Raw genomic sequence first — 23,948 nt, forward strand, 5'->3', positions numbered from 1 at the left:
GGAATCAATAAATCTAAAACTCAAATGCTTCTCTCTGCCACCTATGGCTTTGTAATTGTCGGTAAGGTATTTGATACTCTAAGCCTCAGTTTTCCCGTATGATGGTTGCAGGAGCCGGTAAGGTTAAAAGAACCTGTGTATTAACTAGCTGCCTATGGATAAATGGGTGGGTTTTTTGTTTGAGGCGGTCGGATTATATAACCCCTATTGGTCTTAAAGTTGGCATCTTTCTGAGCGAGGATTTTAAGTGTATGCTGCCATCCCTGGCTCACTGCAGTTTTTACTATTACACAGGATATTCTGTTCCTTGGGCCACCCTCAAGAGCTGTATGACCAGTGATGACGGGCACTTCTGGCAGTGTCATTGCTGTGTGCTTCACGGGCACAGTAATGGCCTCATTCTGCTCCGCAGGAGCATTGACTGAAGAAAAGTGCTCTACTTCATAGGTGCTATCCACATGGGCAGCCATGGCTCCATCTTGTTGTAATAGGAGCGGCGAGGCTGTGTCCCCGGCACCCGGCCGCCTGCACGGCTAGCTTTACCCGAAATAATTACACGGAAACTGTATTCTTTTAAACACTGCCTGGCCCATTAGTTCCAGTTTCTTATTGGCTAGCTCTTACATATCAATCTAACCCATTTCTAGTAATCTGTGTAGCTCCACGAGCTGGCTTACTAGGAAAGATCTTAACCTGCGTCTGTCTGGAGTGAGAGAATCATGGCGACTCCTTGACTCACCTTCTTTCTCCCAGCATTCTGTTCTGTTTACTCCACCCCCCTAAGGGTTGGCCTATCAAATGGGCCTAGGCAGTTTCTTTATTTAATTAACCAATGAAAGCAACAGATTAGAAAGAAATCACTCCCACATCACCATCTGTGTTGTGATGCTTCCTGGCATTACTGCAGCCAGGATCACTGTTCTTCCCAAACTGGTGGCTGCTTCAGTACCCTGGCTCTTAGGCTTTGGCAGGAACACAGGGCCTACAGGAGGCTTACTACCAGAGCTGCCAGAGACTGCCTGTCTGCCCTTCTGTAGAAAGTACTAAGTGGTTATGATGGTCTTTGGGTTTAGTGAGATTTCTCTGAAAGGCCAGCTCTGGGGTGACAGTACTTTTTGTATCTTGTTTCTACCATCTCTGTGTTCCAATATGCCTCCATTTTTTTATGACAGGACCTTGTTGCTCGCTTGGATGAACTAGGGGGCATGTATCTCCAGTTTGAGGAAGGACTGGAAACCACAGCGTTGTTTGTTGCTGCCACCTACAAGCTCATGGATCATGTGGGGACTGAACCATCCATAAAGGAGGTACCTGTCTGATGATTCTCAAGCGTGTAACACAAAGGCATTGTTGAGTTTATCTTTCAAGGATGGTTGTTTCCAGAGAGGGCTGCTTCATACCTCAGGGTGTTGTTATTCACAATTTAGGTTAGGTTTTAAGAATGAGAAGTAGAAAGGTGTAATGCCTGTACTAAAAAGCTGACAGTCCGTGTGGTGGGCACATAATGCATTGTCACACCTGTTGGCCTGAGGCACTTGCATGCTGTTAAGCAGGGCAAGGTCAAGTGTGTCACCCTGGTTTACTCTCCTTCCTCCTGACAGCCCTTTCTGTCGTCTCATGTGTGCTTTCCTCTTTGCTGGCCCCCAGGAAGTACCCCGGACCTCAGAATTGCCTGTTCTCCCCTCTCCCCTTCATCCTTAGCAACAGCTAATTCAGATAATCTCAGCTGCTGGATGTAGTTTTTTGTGCTGTTTCCCTGAGAAATGTGTGTGTCTTCCAGATACTGTAAAAATGAGTTTTATTTGGGTGGGGGTGGGGTGGGGGATGTTTGTTTTAAAGAGCTTCTTATCTTGAATGGTTTTACTTAGAATATGTGTGATAATATCTTTAAGTAGAGCTTCTCTGTCTCCTGTGTGTGAGAGGTTACTAACCTTTGGTCTAATGTACATAAAATACAAGTTCTGATACTGAGATTTTTAGAAGAAAGGTTTGAATTTAAAGCTAAGACTCACATTTTTATGCATTATGCAAATATTATGTAATACTATGTAACCAGCAAATAACATCTATCTTGGGCAGCTTGAATTAATTTTCTAATAATTTGTTCATATTCCTGCATTCTTATTGTGTCCATTCCTTCTTTCTAAGCATAGAAGCTCAAGCTATGGGGCTCCCTTTTCACTTCTGTCAGGGTGAACATGAGGAATTCAGGGTTTTCTGGTAGAAATGATTTGGGGATATCCTGTATACCTTGACACAGGTGGACTGCTGACTCTCTACATACACAACTTAAACTTTTTCTTGTTTTATTCCCAAGCTATTACTAACCAGGTATTTGGCTAGAGTAATTTTGCTGTCACTGCTTTTGATATAACAATTTTGGTGAATAGTCACCCATTTTAACATGTCAATAGCCTACTGACGGAAAAATGTAATTGGTACAATTACAGAAAATTATGTCATGGCGACTGTGAATAACACGGTCAGGAAGAAGGCAGCTTTCTTGTTAGATGGTAGATTTTAAAGAACAAAACTGATTGAAGTAGAAGATGTTTCCTCCTGAGCAAACAGCCTCCAGAATTGTAATCATGCCTTTTAGGGCCGCTTGTTTTAAAATTGCTTTTCATTTTTCTCTTTTATGTAGCCCATGAGGTCTTAATGGAGACTTAGATTTTAGTTTCTTTCTAGTACACACTTTGACCATATACTTTGCCCTTATGAATACAGAATTGGACCATTTTATTCTCAAAGAGAGGTTAGGAAGGAAGATAGTCTAGCTGAAAGGGTTATGGGAGTAGGGAAGAACAGAATTTCTGTGGCAGGGCTTTGGGACAGTTTTCCTTCCTTCCCTTCGTCCCTCCCTTCTGTGCTATAACTTGTGTTTAACCTCAGTTTCCTTATTTAGAAAGCATTTATAGCTGCAGTCTGTCAAGGCTTTGTCATGATTTGAGGTAGTGCATGCAAAGCAGCTACCATGGCCTGGTATTTAACAAACGGTTACTGTTATGTGCATTTTAGGCTCCACTTCTATAGCTCAGTAGTTAGCTGGAGTAGTTTGCATTTCTATACTAACCTGTGACTAGAGATTAACAAATAAATGAGTGAGTTTCCGTTTATAATAGAAGATTGAATTTTTAAGTTTAAATGCAGCATTTTGCTCCCTGCAGTCTGCCATTTGGATTAGTGCTGGATGTACTAACACACAAGGAATACTGCTGGGGTTGGGGGGGGGGGCTCTAATTCCTGCACAGGGGAGCTGAGCTGTCTTTCCTTTGCTCTCAGGATCAGGTCATCCAGCTAATGAACACCATCTTCAGCAAGAAGAGCTTTGAGTCTCTCTCAGAAGCCTTCAGCGTGGCCTCTGCTGCTGCTGCATTGTCCCAGAATCGCTACCACATGCCAGTGGTGGTTGTGCCTGAGGGCTCTGCTTCTGACACTCAGGAACAGGCCATCCTTCGGGTATGACCTCCCTGTCCAACATTGCCATTCTCATGCTATTTCTAGTGCAAGATTTTGAGATGTGGTATAGAGCCAATTACAGCCTCAAATGAAGCATTCGTTGCTATTGTTTGTAAACACTGATAAACTCAGATCTCTGTGGTCAGCATTCTGTCTGTATCAGTGTTGGAGTTCTATCTGCCCTATAAGTTTGATTTTGATAACCCGAGAAGGTGCCCCGTATTCAAAATTGTCTGTCTCCCTCGGTACAAATTGTGTCTTTCCAACTAAGAGCAGGCTGAGAAATAACCTCATTAGCATAATACTATTGAGTTCATGGTGGAATTAAGAGAACACAGTAGGGAAAGTATTAACTCTAAAGCTGGATATGTGCATGAACACTCAACACTGGAATGTTGAATTCTGTCCTTACCCTTTATTGACCATGTGGCCTTTGGCAGTCCATAACCTCTTCAATTTCTTACCTTTTCAGTTTTCTTTTTTTAACCTATAAATTAGGGATTATATTGTCTGCCTTAGACAGTTGGTGGGAGACCTAGGATTTAACATACAGGAGATTTTAAAAAAAATAATGGGTCCATAAAAATGACTCATTGGGTAAGAATATTTGCTCTGCAAGCATGAGGACCTAAGTTCAGATTCCTAACACCCATGCAGAAAGCCAGGTATGATCATATGCACTAGTAATCACTAGCAGTGAGGAATGGCTAGGGAGACAAGTATCACTGAGGCTTGCTAGCTGAAAAATGACAAGATCTAGGTTCAGTGACAGACCTTGTCTCAAAGGAATAATGTGGCGAGCAATAGAAGAGGTCCATTGTCCTCCTAAGACTTCCAAATATGTATATGCAGGTGCATATACACGCCTACACATGCAGACACGCACGCAGACACAAACAGTAAATAAGTCACACCCTAACTTTTTCCCCAACATATTTTTTTCTTATAATTTTGGTGGAGTTTTTTGTTTTAGGATGTTATAGTAGAGTTGATAGAACAAGGGTTTAAAAACAATAAACATTAAATTGAGGATGGTGTATTTGCCAGGCTTAGGAAGGAGTGTTCCCTAGTCCAGAGTAGCCCGAGTTACATAGAGACATTGTCTCTTAAGTAAAAAAGAAATGCAGCTGTAAAAGCTAGTAGTGTGGTGTAATCTTGGGAAGCTCCAGCAGAAGGATACAAGTTCAAAGCTTGCTTGGGCCGTGAAGTGATGATTCAGGAACAAACTGGGCAGTGCAGAGTCTAGGGATGTGACTTGGTGGTAGAGGTCTTGCCTAGCACACACAGGCCCTGTAGCGTGAAAACAAATGAGTAGAACCAGCCACACTCATGCTCATGCACAGTCTCCTGTTTCCTCCTCTGAGATGGCTGGGCAGAGTTCATCCCCAGCTGCAGCATTCTGTAATCTGTCCTGTCTCTGGTAGGCAGCAGATCAAAGTCAGTGCACATCCCTGAAGAAAGGTGCTTGTTCTGCAGAGCTGGTTTCCTGTAGATAAAGTGCCCCAGAGACCAAATTTCTACTTTCTCGGTCTTTGTTCTATTCACTTGTGGTTTGTTTTGTTTGACTTTCTAGTTGCAAGTCAGCAATGTTTTGTCTCAGCCTCTGACTCAAGCTACGGTTAAGCTGGAGCATGCTAAGTCAGTGGCTTCCAGAGCTACTACTATCCTGCCTAAGATGCCCTTCATACTTGCAGGGTAAGTCTGGGAAAGGAAGATCTGTGCAGGGCACCAAGCTCTGTGCTTTGGACAGTTAACTTTCAACCAGTGTAATTGATTCATAGGGGTTAGGACACCTGGTCTACAAAGAGTTCTAGGACAGCCAGGGTTGTTACACAGAGAAACCCTGTCTCGAAAAACCAAACAAACAAGCAAAACAGTTTCATGAGGGTCATAAACCACATTTGCCTAATATGATAAATCCTAGAGGAGAGCATTTGAAAGAGATTTCTAAACCAGGCCATTTTAGCCGGGCGGTGGTGGCGCACACCTTTAATCCCAGCACTTGGGAGGCAGAGGCAGGCAGATCTCTGTGAGTTCGAGACCAGCCTGGTCTACAAGAGCTAGTTCCAGGACAGGCTCCAAAGCCACAGAGAAACCCTGTCTTGAAAAACCAAAAAAAAAAAAATATATATATATATATAAAATAAACCAGGCCATTTTGCCCTAATAATAGTTCTGTCCTTGTCTCTCTAGTGAACTCTGTCTTGTCAAGTATATTCCTACTTTTAAATGTAATATTTTTGTCTGATAGATGAATACTTCATTTTAGAAAAATCAGAAAACATAAATCCTCTACCATAATTTTACTAGCTAGAGATAACCACCTCCACACTTTATAGTTCTTTTTGTCAGTCTTTTGGCTATGAATATAAGTATTTTATTACTTAAATTCTTAGATTCATCTTATTCTATGTATGTGTGCTTTGTTTATGTATGTATATGTGTACTACATGCTAACCTGATATCCACAGAGGTCAGAAGAGGGCATCAGATCACCTAGAACTAGAGTTACAGATGGTTTTGAGCCATCATGTGAGTGTTGGGGATTGAATCCAGGTCCTCCGCAAGAACAACGAGGTCATCTCTTCAGCCCCATGGGTACATTTTAAAAACTGAATGAGAGTCTGTAACTGTGTGTCATGAATAATTGCCCCACGGGATTAAATATTTGTCTCCAATAATTTTAGTGGCTATTTTTGATATGTGTATTTCTCAAAAGTTAAGACTTGGTTTCTATATAAAACCTTATTTAGTATCAATGAATTACTGCCATATGGAGGTTGGGATGGGATATTGGTGAGAACATATTTTTTCCACAGCAGTAAAGGTTTCCCCACTAGACCTCAAATGATCAAGTGAACTTTTCCCTAGGGCAGACTGGTGTGAGTGGTTTTGTTGAGCAGCGTACCAGAGGCTGAGTGGTAGAGCACTGTGCGGCATGCCCTGGGCCCTGGATTCTACCCCACCACTGGGAAATGATTGACAGCAGAGAGCAGTTGAAATCAGACTGGCAGTGGTGCCAGTAGCACATTACCATACAGGAAGGCACTACAGGGCTGGCCTTTGCGGACCTGGGAGGGGAAGCAAAGAACACTGTACATTAGGAGATGGGCTATCCTGGGTGGTTTTTACCTTTTCCACATTCATTAGGAGATGGGCTATCCTGGGTGGTTTTTACCTTTTCCACACTCATTAGGAGATGGGCTATCCTGGGTGGTTTTTACCTTTTCCACATTCTTTTGTGGCGGAGCTGGAGACTGCTGAGTGGTACAGGGAGGCAACAAGGAGGGGAGTGGCCCTGGACTGTGACAGGAAGATACTTTGTAGCCAATGTGATATATTCAGGACTTCTCTTGAGCTCTTGTTAACCTTCCTGTCATTCCCAACAGGGATGTTTTTGAGCTAAACTTCAAGAATGTTAAACTTGCCAGTGGCTACTATGACTTCTCTGTCAGAGTTGAAGGTGACAGCCGCTACATTGCGAACACTGCAGAGGTAGGTGCTTCTCATGTCATCCCTGCTGCCATATTAATATGTCTGAGATGACCAAGGCATATGGTGTACTGACTTCCTTTGTGCCCAGGCTAAGGTGGCCTTGACCTCTTGATCCTCCTGCCTCTGCCCTGGGATTTTAAGCAAGGGCTGCACACTCTTTAGATTTCTTCCTTTTATTCCATCTCTATTTATGTATTGGAAATCTACTATAAGAATAATGAACTGCCCTCTCCCCTTCGTTTGTTTGTACAGTGGAGCTTGTGTAATGAGCTTCTGGGTGTTACAGATGCTATGATCTCACTTAGACCTCCTGTCATCCTGATTTTGCCTTTGAAGATATCCTCAGCTAGACACCTTTGGCATTCTTTTTAAATAGGAAGAATAGGCAGCAAGAATGTTTGACTTTTTCAAAAGCAGGACCTCCTTACCTGGTAGACTTGTTTGAAGTTTGGCAGAATGGAAGATGTTTCCTGAAACTCCAGTCACTGCCTCATGTGTGACCTTTGGGTCATGAGACAGCCAATCTGATCCACTCACAGTTTGGGTAGAAATTAATTTACTGTATAACTTGAACCTTTAAATTCCAGATTATTTTCTTATTGGTTTCCTTTAAGAAACCTTACTTGCCGCATTCTGCATTACAGAGGAGCTCCTGCTTTCCTCGCAGCCTCGCCTTTCTCCTCCTTTCCAGCTGCATTGCTCAGCTCACACCTCTGTCTCTTTCCCTGCCTTCATTTTCCTTTCTCCTTCCGAGAGTCCTTTGTTATATGTTGCCAGTTGCTCTGTAGTCTCACCAACGTTGGTGTCATCTATTTTTATGATGTGTTTTTCTTTGATTTGATGTGAAGTTGAGCGCTGTTCTCATGGTCATTGGGCAGCTAGGTTTTATGAATCATACATCTGTTGCAGGTTGTCTATCAGTCTTCTCCCCTTACTGGCTGTCAGGTGTAGTGTAAGTTCTAAACAGTAAGCCTTAGTTGTGAGCTTCAGTTTTTTTCTCAGAATTATTTTATGGCCTCTTAATGCACACAAATTTTAAAGCTTTTTCTAGATTACGGGGTTGGATTTTTTTTTTAGTATATGTTTGGTGCATGCATATGTGTAGACTGTGTGCTAGTGTGCTACATGTGTGTGTATATTTAAAAATCACAAGTCCACATTTTAGATGTCTTTCTCTATCACTGTCTAGCTGTCATTCAGGACAGGGTCTCACTGAATCTGGAGCTTGCCATTTTGTCTTGGCTGACTGACTGACTGGCTGTCTACTGAATTTCCCAGAGTCTACCTGTCTCTGCATTTGCGTGTATACACACACACACACACACAGTGCTGGTGTTACAGATACATACTTCCATACCATCTTTTATATGGGACTGTGACACTTCACAGTGAGCCATTTCCCTAGCCCTGCTCTTTTTATATCTTTTAAGAGGCTGACAAAATGGTGAGTTGTGGAAGGAGATAGCCAGTTCTCACAAATTGTCCTGTGACCTCCATACATCTGAGTTCGAAGCCAACCTAGTCTACGGAGTTCTGAAACAGCCAAGGCTACACAAAGAAACCCTATCTTGGAGAAATTGCCCAGAACCTCTCTGGACCTGACTTTGTATAGGAAAGCTGGCTCTGATTCTGAACCTGTGAGTGGTGAGGTCTGTGAGGCCTTTAGTTCTTCCCATGGCTTGCCTTATTCCATTGGATGGCCTGCATCTCTTTCCTCTGCTGCCATAACCACCAAGCCTAGCTCATTGCCGGGGAGTGATGCCAAGTATAAGTCTGCCAGTTGCATATCCACGAGTAGAGGTGATGTCCCACGGCTTCTGATAAATCTTTCACATTCAAAAGTTTTCTTAGGCAAAATAGAAAACTCTATTTAGCCAGATAATTGAGGCTGCTGTCACAAAACAGTTTTTATTGAAGCAGGAAAGAAGACTGCTGAAAATGGTTACTTTAATTTTTCCTTTTTTGCCCTTGATTTGCGGCTGTCAAGCCTTGATGTAGCATTTTGAAAAATGTCAAGGCTCTCCTTTCATTATCTGCACAGGCCGCTCTCTATTGCTTGATCTTGACACTTAGATGAAACCGTTGAATTTGCCTAGAATTTCTGAGTTACACTCAAAGCCTATCATGTTTGGAAGGCTCACGGATCCGTTTGCACATAAATGTGCCTTGGGTTTGCATAATTTACACATTCAAATTTAGATTTTTTATTCTTAAAGGTTTCTTTATTATGTATACAGTGTTCTGCCTGCATGTATGCCTACAGGCCAGAAGAAGGCACCAGATCTCATTACAGATGGTTGTGAGCCACCATGTGGTTGCTGGGAATTGAACTCAGGACCTCCGGAAGAGCAGGCAGTGCTCTTAACCTCTGAGCCATCTCTCCAGTCCCTCAGATTTAGATTTTTAACTGGAAAATCCCCAATGAATAGACTATTTTCTGGCATTAACTAGCTCCTCTTTTTGGAAATTTTTATAAAGGAAGAGCCAGGATGGTCTGACTTGTACTTAGAACAGACTCCAGATCTCTCTTACTTCATGCAACCAAGGGTTCTTTTTTGTAGGTGTCTTTAGTGAGTTAGTTGGATGCCCTGTTTCCTTTCATCCTTACTCAGGAAGCTTGCCTAAAGGAGCAAGCCTGTGTCTGGACACTGTATTCGTGATTCTAATTTCACTTCTGCTCACATTTCATTGATCAAAGCAAATCATGTGCCCCTCTGAGACTCCAAAGGTGACAAAGGCCATAGCGCGCTGACACGTGTACAGCAGAGAGTGGAAGTACTTGATGAACAGCATAGAGAGCCACCATGGCATCTTATATCTTCATAGAAAGGATGATAGTGAGGAACCTTGGCATGTGGATTGTGAGTGCCTGAGCAGGAGTGCATGACCTCTTCAGTCTACTTCCTGTTGTGCAGATTGACATGGCTGTACAAAGCCAGTGCCTTTCGTTGAGTAAATACTAAGTAAATCTCTTCTGTTGTTAGTACTTAGTGGCATGAATTATTTAAACATTACTATGTAAGAAATTCTCCCTCATTTATTTGTTTGTTTGGTTGGTTGGTTGATTTTTCCAAGACAGGGTTTCTCTGTGTAACCCTGGCTATACTGGAACTCGCTCAATAGACCAGGCTGGCCTCGAACTCACAGAGATCCACCTGCCTTTGCCTCCTAAGTACTGGAATTAAAGGCGTTCACCACCACTCAGCCCTATATTTATTTCAAAGGACTTTTTACTTCCTCCTTTTTTTTTTTTTTTTTCGGTTTGGTTTTTCGAGACAGGGTTTCTCTGCGGCTTTGGAGCATGTCCTGGAACTAGCTCTGTAGACCAGGCTGGTCTCGAACTCACAGAGATCCGCCTGCCTCTACCTCCCAAGTGCTTCTCACTCCTTTTTAAATACATACCAAAGCCAGAGAAGTGAGAAAGGAACAATAGACAAGACCTTACCTTTTAGGGCTCAGGATGGGAGTGGTGTGAAATGCCTTTTGACCTGGCAGGTCGCTTTTACTATGTTCTTAAAGACTCCTGTCCTAGAATTCTTTTCCTGCTTTTATTCACTTTTAAGAAAAGACTGTTTTAAAGCAGTGGTATAACTCAGTTGGTGGAGCACTTGCCATTTTTACACAAAACCCTAGCTTCAATCCACATGAAATCAGATGTGGTGGCACACCCTTCTACGTCAGACATTCAGGAGGTGGAAGCAAAAGGTTCACAAGTGCAAGGTTATCTTTGGTCACACAGTTCAAGGCCAGCCCAGGCCACCTGAGGTCGCGTCAGAAAGAAAGGAAGGAAGAAGAGAGTGTTGGTTTGTGGGTGTGTTTCAGTGGTGGTCCTTACCTACCAATGCAGATACATACAGGCACGCATGCGCACGCATAGACTTTTGGTATACAGTAGCTCTCTCGTGCCTACCCGCTGACTTGATGAATGTCTTCTGTTTTGCTGCAGCTTAGAGTCAAGATCTCCACTGAAGTTGGCATCACAAATGTCGATCTTTCCACTGTGGATAAGGATCAGAGCATTGCCCCCAAAACTACCCGGTAAGTGGGGTGCCACCTACATACTGGGGACTCCCAGGCTTCAGAGCTGGAAAGAACAAACTAGGCACTGTGCCCCTCCAGGTGGTATTTCCTTGGTGGCAGTGACCCTATCCTATCCCAAGAGAATGCAGTTGCAGTGGTGTGGTGTACTCTAGGGATTCTGGTGGGTGTGTAAGCAGATGTGGGGATTGTTTGTACTATGTTTAGTCCGTGAGCCAACAACACTTGTTACCTCAGGCTCTAACCCTTGAGTCCACTCTGTCATTCACGTTATTTAGTTCAGATAACCTTTCTTTCTAGTAAGGAGACATACTTAAAAAAGGAAACAGTAGATTCATTTGTATTTTACTGCCGTCTAATTCAGAGTCCTGAATTAGCTTTTGGTATGGCCTCATGGAAATTGTGGGCTGTGGGAAAAACTAAAAGTCTAGACCTTGGAAAGCCTTCAACCTCTCTGTGAGACTCCTGCTTCCCTTCCGTACCCACAAAAAGCACCACTAATGACCACAGCACTTGCTCCTGCTGAACCAAAGCACAGCTTGGTGTCCTTATTTTTTATTATTATTAAATGTAACCTCCTAGGTAACCATTAATATTTTTTAATATTGAACATTTCATAAATTTCTGTGTCATCTTTGCCACAAGGGTCATGCTAATCTTATCTCTGTATAGTGACCAGTGTTTAGTACATGTGCTAAAGTGAGCATCAGCCATTGCCATTTGATTAGAGATAGCCAGGATGCCTGGTGAAGGCCATTTGTCAGCATCAGATATGCCCCTCTTCTGTCGCTCTCTCGGGTGTAGTTCAGATCCCAGCTTTACTCGGATGGAGTGGCTCTAGAAGCAGATAGCTGAACCCTGGAGCTGTTTTGAAGGCAGTGAATGCTTTAAGCCAGACTCACTCCTTGTAAGTCATGTAGATCTGGACTTCCTGTCCCTGACATGGTTGTTGCTGTAGTGACAGTGGAGATATGAACACTATTTGAGAATGCACTAAAATAAAATGTCTGTAAGAGTAATTGCAAAGTTATTTCTCGTAGAGTTGGTTTTGGTGAGTAAATATAAACCAAAAGTATAAAACAAAGCCAGGTGTGAGCTTTGTAAACCATTTGGCTTGTTGGTCCCTTGGCGGTCTTTCTCTTCAGTCCCAGGAGATAGCCATGGAAAAAACAGCTTTTCTCATCAAGTCTGCCTTTTGAGAAAATGACTTTTTAAAACCCAATTTCGTAGCAGAAAAATAAATTGAAACAGTCCAGGAAACAAAGCATAAAATAGAGAAAGCCCAACATTCCCTTCTTTCCTTTGCTCCCACACTCCCTGCTCATCAACCTCGCTGTTGCTAGCATCAATCTATAACTGTCCCTCTGCATCCTGCTAGTCCTGCAGTGGTGCACACAGGCTCCCTGCACCTGAGCTGGGCCAGTTAAGAGCATGGGTTATTGAAGTAAAGGCCTGGAGGTAGACATTCTCACAGGGCATTGTTCCTAGACCCTGATTAAAGTTTTCTCTGCTGTTCTCAGTCCTGGCCTGTGCCTGAGATTGTAGCTCAGTGGTCTGGTCAAGCTTTCTGGTCTACCTTGTGAGTTCTATCTCCCACCAGAGAGAGAAAGAGAGACACAGAAAGACAGAAAGAGAATGCCTCTTCAGTCTGACTTTATTGCTCCACTTTGCCTCTAGGGCACAGATATTTCTGTACATTTCATGGAAGTGGTAAAATAGGACAGGGACAGTTGGGCACTAATGCCTGTTCTTAGACAGGGAAACCCTATCAGAAGTCTAACTATATGATATCTCTTTCAGGGTGATGTACCCAGCCAAAGCCAAGGGTCCATTCATCGCGGACAGCCATCAGAACTTCGCCCTGTTCTTCCAGTTGGTAGATGTGAACACTGGTGCAGAGCTCACCCCTCACCAGGTCAGAAAGAGCCCTGTTCTTCTGTCCAGAAATCTAATGTACACCAGAGCAGTGAGACTCTGACACAGATGCAAGCAAACATCAGATTCCTGCTTTCAGAGCCTGACTTGTCTTGTGTGACACACTACTCCCTTTGTAGCGATTGTGACCCATTAGCTGAGCTCATTAGCTTACACCTGTAATCATAGCTAGCGCTTGGGATAGCTGAGGCAGGAAGATAAATAAGTTCAAGTCTTTCCTAGGCTATCAGGTGATTCAAGACAAGCCTGGCAGATTCGTGAGATCATTTTAAAATACAAGGCAGAGGAGGGCTGGGGTTGAGCTTAGTGGTAGAGCACTTCCCGAAAGGGGGGGGGGGGCGGAAGCTGGAGAGTACTTTTGCTCCTGTGGAGAACCAGGGTTTGGCTCCCTGCACTTATACACATAACTGCTTACAGTTATCTGCAACTCCAGTTCCAGAAGCTCCAGCACCCCCTTCAGGTCTCCACAGCCACAGGCACACAGGCAGTTGACTGTCATACTCACGGACAAAACACTTAAATATATAAAATGAAGTAAATACATTTAGAAGATGTATTCAAGGCAGATTAACACTTGAGAGGACTTTAAAAAAAACATTTCTTATAGTTTATTTAACTTTTATGTGCATTGGTATGAAGGTGTCAGATCCCCTGGAACTGGATCTTTAGACAGTTGTGAGCTGTTATTTGGGTGCTGGGAATTGAACCCATGTCCTCTGGAAGAGCAGTTAGTGCTCTTAACCACTGAGCCATCTCTCCAGCCCTGAGAGGACTGGTTTTTTTTTTGTTGTTGTTGGTTTTTTTTTTAATTCTTTTTGAAACAATTTGGGGAGGGGGCAGGGTTGTTGTTTTGTTTGTTTCCAAGACAGGATTTCTCTGTATAGCCCTGACTGTCCTGGAACTCAGAGATATGCCTACCTTTGCTTCCTGAATGTGGTAGGATCAAACAATGGCATACACCACTGTCTGGCCTGAAACAACTTTGAAAGAAATGGAAAACCTAGTCAAAAAAAAACAAAAACAAAAAAAACTAAAATGTTTTTTGTTCTTACCAAAGTTAGATTTTCTATTTTGGAACTCTAAAAAATAGCCTTTCAAGTTTGTGTCTATTTTATATTATGAAAACAGAAGGCATTATGTATTTTAATTTAAAGTTTTTTAAAATTTTATATGAAAGAGTATTTTGCCTTCAGGTGTGTATGTACATCACATGTAACTGGTGCCAGTAGAGGCCAGGTGAGAGCATCAGAGTCCCTAAAACAGTGATCGCAGACAAATGTAAGCCCCTGTGTGGTTTAACCATTGAGCCATCTCTTCATATTGTTTAGGTTCATATAATTTTACTTGTAATCCCAGAACTTAGCCCTTCCTCCCCTTTTGTACATGTCTATGTGTAGGTGTTTGTATGTTCACATGTGTATGAGTACATGTGGGAGTTCAAGATTGGTGCTGAATGTCCTCTATTAATGTCTGTCCTCTGAGGCAGGGTCTCTTGCAAGCCTGGAGCTTGCTGTTTGAGCTGCTCTGCCAGCTGGCTCACTCTAGGGATTTCCTGTTAGGGTTATAGGTGGATCATCATGCCCATCTGGCTCTTATGTGGGTTCCGGGGATCTCACTTCCAGTTTTCTTGCTTGCGTATCAATGCTTTGCCCATCTTTACAGCCCCATTCCCCACTTTGAAATACTTGCTTTTCTCCCCTATCCTGTTCAGCTCTGCTGCATCCATCAAGCAGTAGAGGAGGTTCTTCTGCTACAGTATATGTTAGCATCAACTGAAGCCCTGTTAAAAAACCATTTACCTTTAGCTGAGCAGTAGCAGTACATGCCTTTAATCCTAGCACTTGAGAGGCAGAAGCAGGTGGATCTCTGTGAGTTTAAGGCCTGCCTGGTTCCAAAACATCCAGTGCTACATAGATAAACCTTGTCTTGAAAAACCAAAAACAGTAACAACCACAAAGGGAGGAGGGTTCTTTTAATGATAACAATTTCATAATGCTTAGAATTTGAACTTGGGACTTAAAGGAGCTTTTAAGAGGGACAGCAAGATGGCTCAGTGGGTAAGGGTTCTTGCTACACAAGCCTGTCAACTTAAGATCCCTCCCGGAACCCACGTAAATCTAGAAGATAAACAACTACACGAGGTTGACCTCTGACCTCCAAACACGTAGTGCCATGCATTCCCATGTAAATATTATTCTCTCTCTCACACGCAACAATAAAGATTTTTTTAAAGAAGCTTAAAAGATTTTTAAGCCATTTCCCCAGAAATCCCCTTGTCCTCCCCCAACTTCCTATCTCTTGACCCTCAGTCCACAAGAGCTGCTCTTGACTCTGTCACATATATGGTTAGGTATTATACAAAGAGAATTTTAGGTAAATATTTTGAATGTTGAAAAGCATTGTCAAAATGGGCTTTGTTCAGTGCATTGCACTGATATGCTATCAAGAACCAGTGAACCACTGAAGTGGGTTTCTCTGCAGACCCTGTTTCTTCGGGCTGTAGGTGCTGTACCTGTGCCCCTAGGACCACAGTCCTAGCTGTTGTTTCTACCCTTCTTTACCCCCAGACTCCAGGCAGTTTAGCCAGGGCCTGTGCCCATACTGGCTTTTAAGAACTTTAGCTTCTCATGCCAGGTAGTGGTGGCACAGCCTTTAATCCCAAGACTTGGAAGACAGGCAGGCAGATCTCTGAGTTCTGGGACAGCCAGAGCTGTTACACAGAGAAGTGCTGTCTTGAGAAAAACCAAAGAAAGAAAAAAAGAATTTCAGCCCGTCGGCATTTCCTAGTTCTTTCCTTGAGTACATTTGCCAACCACATAGCACCAGGAAGAAATGAAGAGAAGAAATCAGGAGAACAAATTGAGAGGGCTTGGAGGTAGGGCAAGAAAATAGAAGGAAATGAGGCTTTGTCTGGATTGTCCCAGGTTCTTTGTGTAATTTGCGCTTAAGTGGCCTCTCCCATAGGGGTGACATCTTGAAGATGAGTATGGCAGTAGGGGTGCCCCACTCCGCCCTGACCTGACAAGACTAAACTGTAGTCAGGATGCTCTGCATTGCGGCCTCCCTTCTTCAGTAATTTGATATGTGGGATCACAAATGAGACCTCTGCTTTGTGTGCAGGTCCAGCTCTAGCTGTGTCCCTATGTCAACACATTTAATGCTCTTGCCTTAAACCTGTGAATGTAGACAACCTCTTGTCTTGTTGAGTTCTTTGACTTGATGCCCTTGAAAGGAAAGCCTTTCGTGGATGTTAAATTTTGTTGCAGTTCTAACACACGCTGGCAGAAGATCTTGGTTTCTTGTGCCATAACTGATGAGACCCAGACCCACTGTACTAAGGCTCCGTAGCTACAGTTGCTTGGTTGCTGGGTGGCTCTTACTCACCAGGCACTGCACTACACACAAGTGCACCCCAGGAAGTTAATATTTGTGCCTTAAAGATAGAGAAGTCAGGATACAAGAAGGTTAAGCAGCATTCAGCTACTAAGTGAGCCAGGTCACTCTGTATTCAGGACCAGGCTCTGTGATACCAGGCTACTCTGTTCCCGTTAGAACTCTGCCTTGTTATCTGTTGACAGCAGAGTGTTCATAGCCGCCCTTCATCTCCCTTCTCTTCACCCCCTGGTTAAGAAATTAATTGGGCAGCAAAGTGGCCAGAAGAAACTGCAGCAGCAGAGGGCAAACATCACGAACTGGGCATCCAGCCTCCCAGCCACTAAGCATTGGCTGGACTCCTAAGTTCAGTTCCTCTCCTTGTTCAAGCAAAAAGTTGTCTCTGGGGTAGGAACTAGGGTGGGGTGATTGCTCCTTCCCCTCTCATGAGCAGATCAGAGCTCTCACTATGACAAAGGAGTAGCACTCTATTCCCGTGTTGGGCCCACGGGGAGTTCTGAGATGGTCAGGTGGAAGGTGGCTTTCTTGTTTTCTCCAGACATTTGTTCGACTTCATAACCAGAAGACTGGCCAGGAAGTAGTGTTTGTTGCTGAGCCGGATAACAAGAATGTGTATAAGTTTGAACTGGACACCTCTGAAAGAAAGATCGAGTTTGACTCTGCCTCTGGAACCTACACACTCTACTTAATCATTGGAGATGCCACTTTGAAGAACCCGATTCTCTGGAATGTGGTATGTGCCTGCTAGGTGTGCAGGTGAGGGCTGCTGTGCTGCACCTCACACTGCAGCCTTGCTGTGAGGTCTTACATTCTTCTGTACAGAAGTCACACTCTATGGCTTAGCACAGACTGGATGCATAATAAGTATTGATCAAATGAATGAAATATACGCAGTCTAAGACTTCTATAATCTATCAGAGGTTTTCTCGCTACTTCAAGGCACTGTGGGGAATACATAGATGAAGAAATAGGTCTTGGCCTTTGAGATCTATTATAGCCTTGGAAGAAGAGGGCAGTGAGTGGTGAAATGTAGCTATGCAGAATGCTAATAATGTCTAGCAATTATATGATTATATTACAGGTTACATGACTCTTCCAGGCTTTGCTGTTTTTATAGTTCAAATGATAGAAACATATCAAAAGGCAGCTTTGGAACAAGGAATGGAGGCATCACAGGGCTTCCTGGAGTTGCGTCTGGGAACACATGCTGAGGAACAGTCTCCCAAGAAGCTTGGTGTGCTCTCAGGGACGTGAAGGCTTCGGTTTTTCTGAGCCTTGAATTTGAAGTGATGGGGTAGGAAAATGGTAGAGGGCAGATACAGCAGTCATATAAGGCTGGTCTTCATGCAGGATGAAGGGGTAGCCACCTTTTTGTCTGCTCTTTTTAAGATTTCTTTTCTTCTCCAGGACTTGAAGATACTTTTGTACAAGAATGTATTTTCATTTTTTATGTGGTTAAATCACACTTCCTGGCACACCTGGCAGTTTGTGATTACAGCTGTCGCCACCGGTACACCAGCTGGGGCTTTCCCACTATTCTGGTGGGAAATCGGAATCCGTGCTCTAAAAGGCACTTTCAGCAAATGCTAGGTTTGTTCTTGATATTGTCACTGACTCCATTTGTCAGCTGATGGATGAGAAGTGTCTGAACTACAGAGAGCCTTTTCAGTCATGGCTTCCGCCTCTTCTCACACTGTGCCTCTGAAAGCTCTTCTTGTTTTTCAGGCTGATGTGGTCATCAAGTTTCCTGATGAAGAAGCTCCCTCCACTGTCCTGTCCCAGAACCTTTTTACTCCAAAGCAGGAAATTCAGGTATATTCCAAAGGTGTTATCCACTCAGCCCAGAGTCGAGGTGGACCCAAGGAAAGAGCAGCAAATTTCTGGGCTGTGGCTCTAGCCCTTTGGCCTATTTGCATGATACTTTATGGTGTAAATTTTGCGTCTCTGGAAGTTGGGGGCGGAGGCAAGTTATCAGTCCCACCTTCCGGCTGAAAGTATAGCAGAGATGAAATCAGATCCCAGATCACCCTGGGCAGCCTGAGACATGACTAGGTATAGGTCTCATCCTCTCTACTGACTAATACCTGAAAACTCATGAGTGAGCAAGGCTTTAATACCCTGGGCAGGTCCTTGTCTGTCTCAGACCACTTGTGTTCCACAAAATAAGCAAATTCTACCCATCCCATCCCATGGGATGTTGTGAGGACCAAAATGGATAAGAGAAGAAAGGCATTTAAGTGTCTCTGAAACCCTTCATCGAATAAACACAAAGTTGTCAAGGAAGTGAAGTGGGTCCCTCGGTGAACTGAGATTCAGTCAGCGTAGTAGCGTGGAGCCTGCTTGAGTGAGTGTGAAGTGTGAAACACAGGCTCCTTACTCTCATTGCACTGCTAAAATAATGAACAGTGGTCATTTGTTGTGGCCCATACCTGTATCCCAACCCTGGCGAGGTGGAGGCAAGAGGGTCATGAATTCCAACCACTAAAATGAAGGACAGATACTCAAGGAGCAGGGTAGAAAGGTTCTTTCTAAATCCTTATGTTCTCTGCTGTTGTTTAGGAATGCAAAATAGAGGCACATAGCAGCATTATGTGTGACATTGAAGGAGGGTGGGTGATCTGTGGGATAGACCAGGTGGCAGCGACCACTATAGACAACATTGGCAACCTCTTAACAGCAGTGTCTGCAAAAGAGGAGCCAGGATGAAAATTTAGGGTCTGGAGCCTGAAGCAGAGCTGCCTTCTCATGGAGCTGTGTTGGCTGATCACTGGCAAGTGGAAAAGAGGCTGCAGTTAGACACTGGAGGACGGATACTTGAAAAGCTAGGAGTGTTATAGCTCATTTGTTCCTCATGGGATTGTCACAAGCCTAGCAGAGTGATGGATGCTGTCTCTACTCCCATTTCTACCTAGAAACTGAGGCAAAGAGTGACTCGCCTATAGTCTCAAGGCCAGACATCTCTTTGGGCCTAAATAGATCACTGCTACTTGTGCTAGCTCGTGCTGTTGAGGTGAGCTGCTCAGAATTCCCTGTCTGCTTGCTCAGGAAAAGATGAACAAATCTCAGAGGCATGCTAGCCAGCTTTCTGGTTTAACTCTAGGAGTTAGCAGAGCTGGAGAGGGAATCTGTTCAGACCATCTGTAGAGCCAAGGCTGGGAAATAAGAGTGAGTTAAGGGTAGACCCACCTGTAATGAGGCCCTGTTAAATTTTAAGGAGGGGGGAGTTACTCTTAATTGACCGAGTAACATGGCCTAGGAACTGAGAAACATTGTGAATCCCGGAGTCCTCCTCGGGTGTAACATCAAAGCCATCCCTAGGCCTGATTCTCCTTTTTGACACAAGCCAGGTGGCCCTTGACTGTCTGCATTGTCCAGCGCCTAAAGGCAGTGATTCTTTGAGGTAGAAAGGCTGATCGTATTCTGTTTGGAACCAAAATAGTGTCCTAGGAAGAGAGACCTCTGGGATCAAAGCCACCTTTGAGGAAAGGCATAAAACCAACCCAAGGCTTAGCCTCTAGGAGGTGTTTCCTCTGCACGATGCTGGGCATTTGGTTGCTGGTACACGGGCAGCCCCTTCTGAGGAGGGAGGGCCCATTCTGAAACTTCCTGATGTGTCTTCTCTTTTCAGCACCTGTTCCGAGAGCCTGAGAAGAGGCCCCCCACAGTGGTGTCCAACACGTTCACAGCCCTCATTCTCTCGCCCTTGCTCCTACTCTTTGCACTGGTGAGTCACCATAATTAGCATGGGCAGTGTGTCTGGCTCTGGGAAGAGAGATGTAGCCATTCTAAATGAGTCTTTGTGCTCTGGCCTAAGCAAGCTCTGGAGGGGTCTAGTCAGAAAGTTTTAGAATAACCATAGTGCCCCAAATAAACCCATCCATTAAAGGGAGCATGAGAAAATTCCTACCAGCTGCTGACAGTGACAGAAGTGTAGTCTGAGATCCTCTGGGGGAACGTCGATGAGAGCAACACCGAGGTTAGTGTTGATTGCTCCAAGAATGGAGAGCACGCTGTGCATTCCGGATTTCCTGGGAGCATGAAACTGGGAGGAATTGAAAGTCCACTTAGAAGCAGTGTTAATTAGTCTGCCTACACAATGAAACGGTGTGCCAGTTAGCGGAATGATAGATCTGTACACTGATGCCAACAGTGTTACAGAAAGAGGTGGGCAAGGAGTGGGTTAAGTACGTTTAGTATAATCCTCTTTGTGAAAAAGTTTTTAAAACTATACTAATATTAGTTACCTTGAGGAGGAGACTTGGAGTTTGTAGCGGAAGACAATTCCTAATTTTAATAGGTGTGTGTGTGTGTACGTGTACATACAAACATACATATATAGATATATGTTTGTTTGATTTTGGTTTATGTGAGACAGGGTTTCTCTGTGTAGCCCTGTCTGTCCTAGAACTCGCTCTGCAGACCAGACTGATCTGGAACTCAGAGAGAGATTCCCCCTGCCTCTGTCTCCTGGGTGTTGGGATTAAAGGTGTGCACCATTACACCTGTTTTATATATTTTTTTGTAGGGGGAGGGAAGACTGTCTTGGAACTGGCTATGTAGACTATGGTAGCCTTGAACTCACAGAGATCACCAACCTCTGCTTCCAGAATGCTAGGAATAAATACATATACCACCATGCCAGACTCAGGTTATATATTTTAACCAATTAAATTTTTTCCTTTTTTTTCTCTGAAAATTACAAACATAGACACCTAACCTTAAAGTTCAAAGAATTTGGCCAAACAAAAAACAAAATTTAGGTATTATTTTTTACAGGCTACCTATGTTTTAAATTAACTGGTTAATTTTCAAAAAAGGGGAGTGACCACAGACTTTCATAAATAGGCTTGGGATGTGGGTGTCCTTGTATTGGGGTGATGGAGTTTCAGGAAGCACGGAGTCCATTATGAGGACATGTTCCTGTTGCCCATAGCTTATGGTACCAACCTCTAGAGAACTTAGTGGAAGTATTGGTCGTCACTTTCTCATCAATGTAGCTTCTGACCTTTTGGTTCCATGGTTTTGCCTTTTTTAAAATAGAAGAGTTTGCCAACATTGAAAATGATGCTCAGGTTGGAGTTACCCAAGCATAGTTGAGAGCAGCTACTCCACTGCCTTTCAGAAAGAGGAAGGGACAGTTCTTCCTGAGGACTCAGAATGGGGTGTTTGTCGCCTGGGAAAATCCCTGTCTTTCTAGTGTGTGTGAACTTTGAAGCTCTGCTGCTTGTCATTGGATTGGTGCTGGCATAGTATAGAACTATTCCATGTCTAATATATCTCTTTCATGTTCTAATCTTCATTTATTTCTCCATCATTCAGTGGATCCGGATTGGTGCCAATATCTCCAACTTCACTTTTGCTCCTAGCACAATTATCTTTCACCTGGGACACGCTGGTAAGTGCCACAGGCTGCTAATTCCATTTAACCTCCTCTGACATTTTGCCTGCCACGAAAAAGCCCTATTAAGTAGGTCCACAACCTATTAACTATAATGACTTAATAGCATAACATTTCCCTCTTCCTCTTGGCCTTTTAGGACAGTTAATATGATGATAAACCTGTTTGGCCCATCAGCTTAGAGCAGCTGCTACTCTATTGGGCCTCATTGTCCTGGAGGGGCTGTGGCAAACCATTTGCCCTCACTTAATAGCCCTGTTCGTTCCCAGATTACTCACCTAGCATGTCTTTACACTGAGACATCCTCCTGGATGAAGAGCTAAACAACCTTCACATAACAGGCAGTAAATTCCCAGATCAGCAAGCGTTTCCAAGCCTTTGCATCTCACTGGAAAGTTCAGTGTTTTAATTCCTTTGCCTCTCCAAGAAGTCACCGTCTCTGCATCCGTAGAACATGGCTACTTCAGTGCTCCATGGGATCTCTTGACATCCAGGAAAATGTGCACCTGAATTTTTCTGAGGACAGGGAGACTGTAACTTTGATCAGATTCTCACAGTGGTCCATGACCTTAAAAATACTTAAGCATCCCTGTGGTAGTTTGTCTGTCATCCTGAGCAGATCTGGCAGGGTGACCTTTCTCCCCCACTAAGTTACTGTTCTTGAATGACAGCTCTCCTGGGTCAGACTAGGAGTAAGACCTGAATAGAAATGTATTTAGGGCCATGACTTTTTGTGCCAGTGTGCTTTTGTATGTATTTCCTCGTTTTGATTCTCATTATTCAACCCTGATGGGAGTGACTGGGACAGGAACTATGGTCCATATGATGGTAAGAGAATATGGTCTCTGAGAACTACGAGCTAGTAAGGCCATAGCCTGTACAAAACCCAGGACTCTCGGTGCCTGGGTCTCACTGAGCCTTCCCAAGACTCTTTGCTCACATCCTAGCTACAGTGGCAAATCATTCTTGGTATGATTCTGATGAAAAGTAAATGACTCGGGGGCTGGAGAGATGGCTCAGCGGTTAAGAGCATTGCCTGCTCTTCCAGAGGTCCTGAGTTCAATTCCCAGCAACCACATGGTGGCTCACAACCATCTGTAATGAGGTCTGGGGTCCTCTTCTGGCCTTCAGGCATACACACATTGTATACATAATAAATAAATAAATAAATAAATAAATAAATAAATAAATAAATAAATAAGTAAGTAAGTAAATGACTCATTGGTTTATGTCCTGAATATTTTTATTAACAATTTGAAATATAAAATAATCTCAAATGTTATAAAGGCATAGCCCAACATGAAGGGAACAAAAAGTAGACAGGAATGGGCCTGTAGCTCAGAGAGAAGTAAGGTAGCTGATGTCAGATTTTTACCTCTAGATTTCTTAGTAAATAAGGCTGAAAAACAAGGATATTGAGTCATCTACTTTCTGCTGCTGAGATAAAAGGTTAAACATAAAAACTGCCTAGAAATGCTGACCTTAATGACACAACAGCCCCGTTCTTCTCTCTTCCCCGTTGTCACTGCTTTGTGTAATTGGTTGTCATGACACTTTTTGTAGCGATGCTGGGGCTCATGTATGTCTACTGGACTCAGCTCAACATGTTCCAGACCCTGAAGTACCTGGCTGTCCTGGGCACTGTGACATTTCTGGCTGGCAATCGAATGCTGGCCCAGCAGGCAGTCAAGAGGTAAGGCTGGGGACGGACCAAGCTCCAGGGTGGGGTAAGAGCTGTTTGTATAGGCACTGACAGCCTAGCTCTGAGACCACAAAGCTATGTGGCAGAATGATTGGCATCCTTAGGGGCAAGTCTGACACCTTCATCCAGCCTGTTAGAAAAGCCATAATCAGGTCTTTTAAAGAAGAAAGTAACCTTAGTGACTAGTCGTAGATGTTAAAGTCACAGCATCCTGCACGTGAAAAAGGGGGAGTAACTACATGTAAAGTATGTTAGATATGTGGTGAAAAGCTGTTAACTTGCTGGCTGCGTGAGAATCCTTCTTACCCTACCCTCCTCCTGTGCCCCCAGAGTGGCACCTCTGGGACCCTGGGTGGTACCAGAGCTCTTCCTCCCACCCATAGGTTTGTGTTCTTCCCCTCAACAGTCGTGTAGGCTTGGCGGCAGCTCACACTGCTACCCAGGAATCAGCCTGAAAGGCAAACAAATGCTCAGACCTTGACATGGTGGCAGCTTGACTTTCAGAACAGAATTGGAGGCAAATTTAAA

At 43.8% G+C, this 23,948-nt stretch overlaps 1 protein-coding gene and 1 non-coding gene across 3 annotated transcripts in view; one reads left to right on the forward strand and one right to left on the reverse strand.

The window, feature by feature from the left end:
- Positions 1-23,948, forward strand: part of Rpn2 (ribophorin II) — a 42,994-nt gene that overhangs the window by 15,427 nt on the left and 3,619 nt on the right. For both annotated transcript variants that reach the window (XM_075962819.1, XM_075962820.1), the window contains exons 6-16: positions 1,173-1,307; positions 3,283-3,459; positions 5,033-5,154; positions 6,849-6,954; positions 10,901-10,992; positions 12,793-12,907; positions 16,859-17,053; positions 18,046-18,132; positions 19,949-20,044; positions 21,640-21,715; positions 23,282-23,411. In XM_075962819.1, the coding sequence (XP_075818934.1) occupies positions 1,173-1,307; positions 3,283-3,459; positions 5,033-5,154; positions 6,849-6,954; positions 10,901-10,992; positions 12,793-12,907; positions 16,859-17,053; positions 18,046-18,132; positions 19,949-20,044; positions 21,640-21,715; positions 23,282-23,411 (1,331 nt within the window). The remainder of the gene's footprint in view (positions 1-1,172; positions 1,308-3,282; positions 3,460-5,032; positions 5,155-6,848; positions 6,955-10,900; positions 10,993-12,792; positions 12,908-16,858; positions 17,054-18,045; positions 18,133-19,948; positions 20,045-21,639; positions 21,716-23,281; positions 23,412-23,948) is intronic.
- LOC142845279 (U6 spliceosomal RNA) lies at positions 11,591-11,699 on the reverse strand. Its single transcript, XR_012909843.1, has one exon. It is a non-coding gene; the product is annotated as a U6 spliceosomal RNA (small nuclear RNA).

The sequence above is a fragment of the Microtus pennsylvanicus genome, chromosome 2, assembly GCF_037038515.1.
Source record: "Microtus pennsylvanicus isolate mMicPen1 chromosome 2, mMicPen1.hap1, whole genome shotgun sequence".
NCBI lineage: Eukaryota > Metazoa > Chordata > Mammalia > Rodentia > Cricetidae > Microtus > Microtus pennsylvanicus.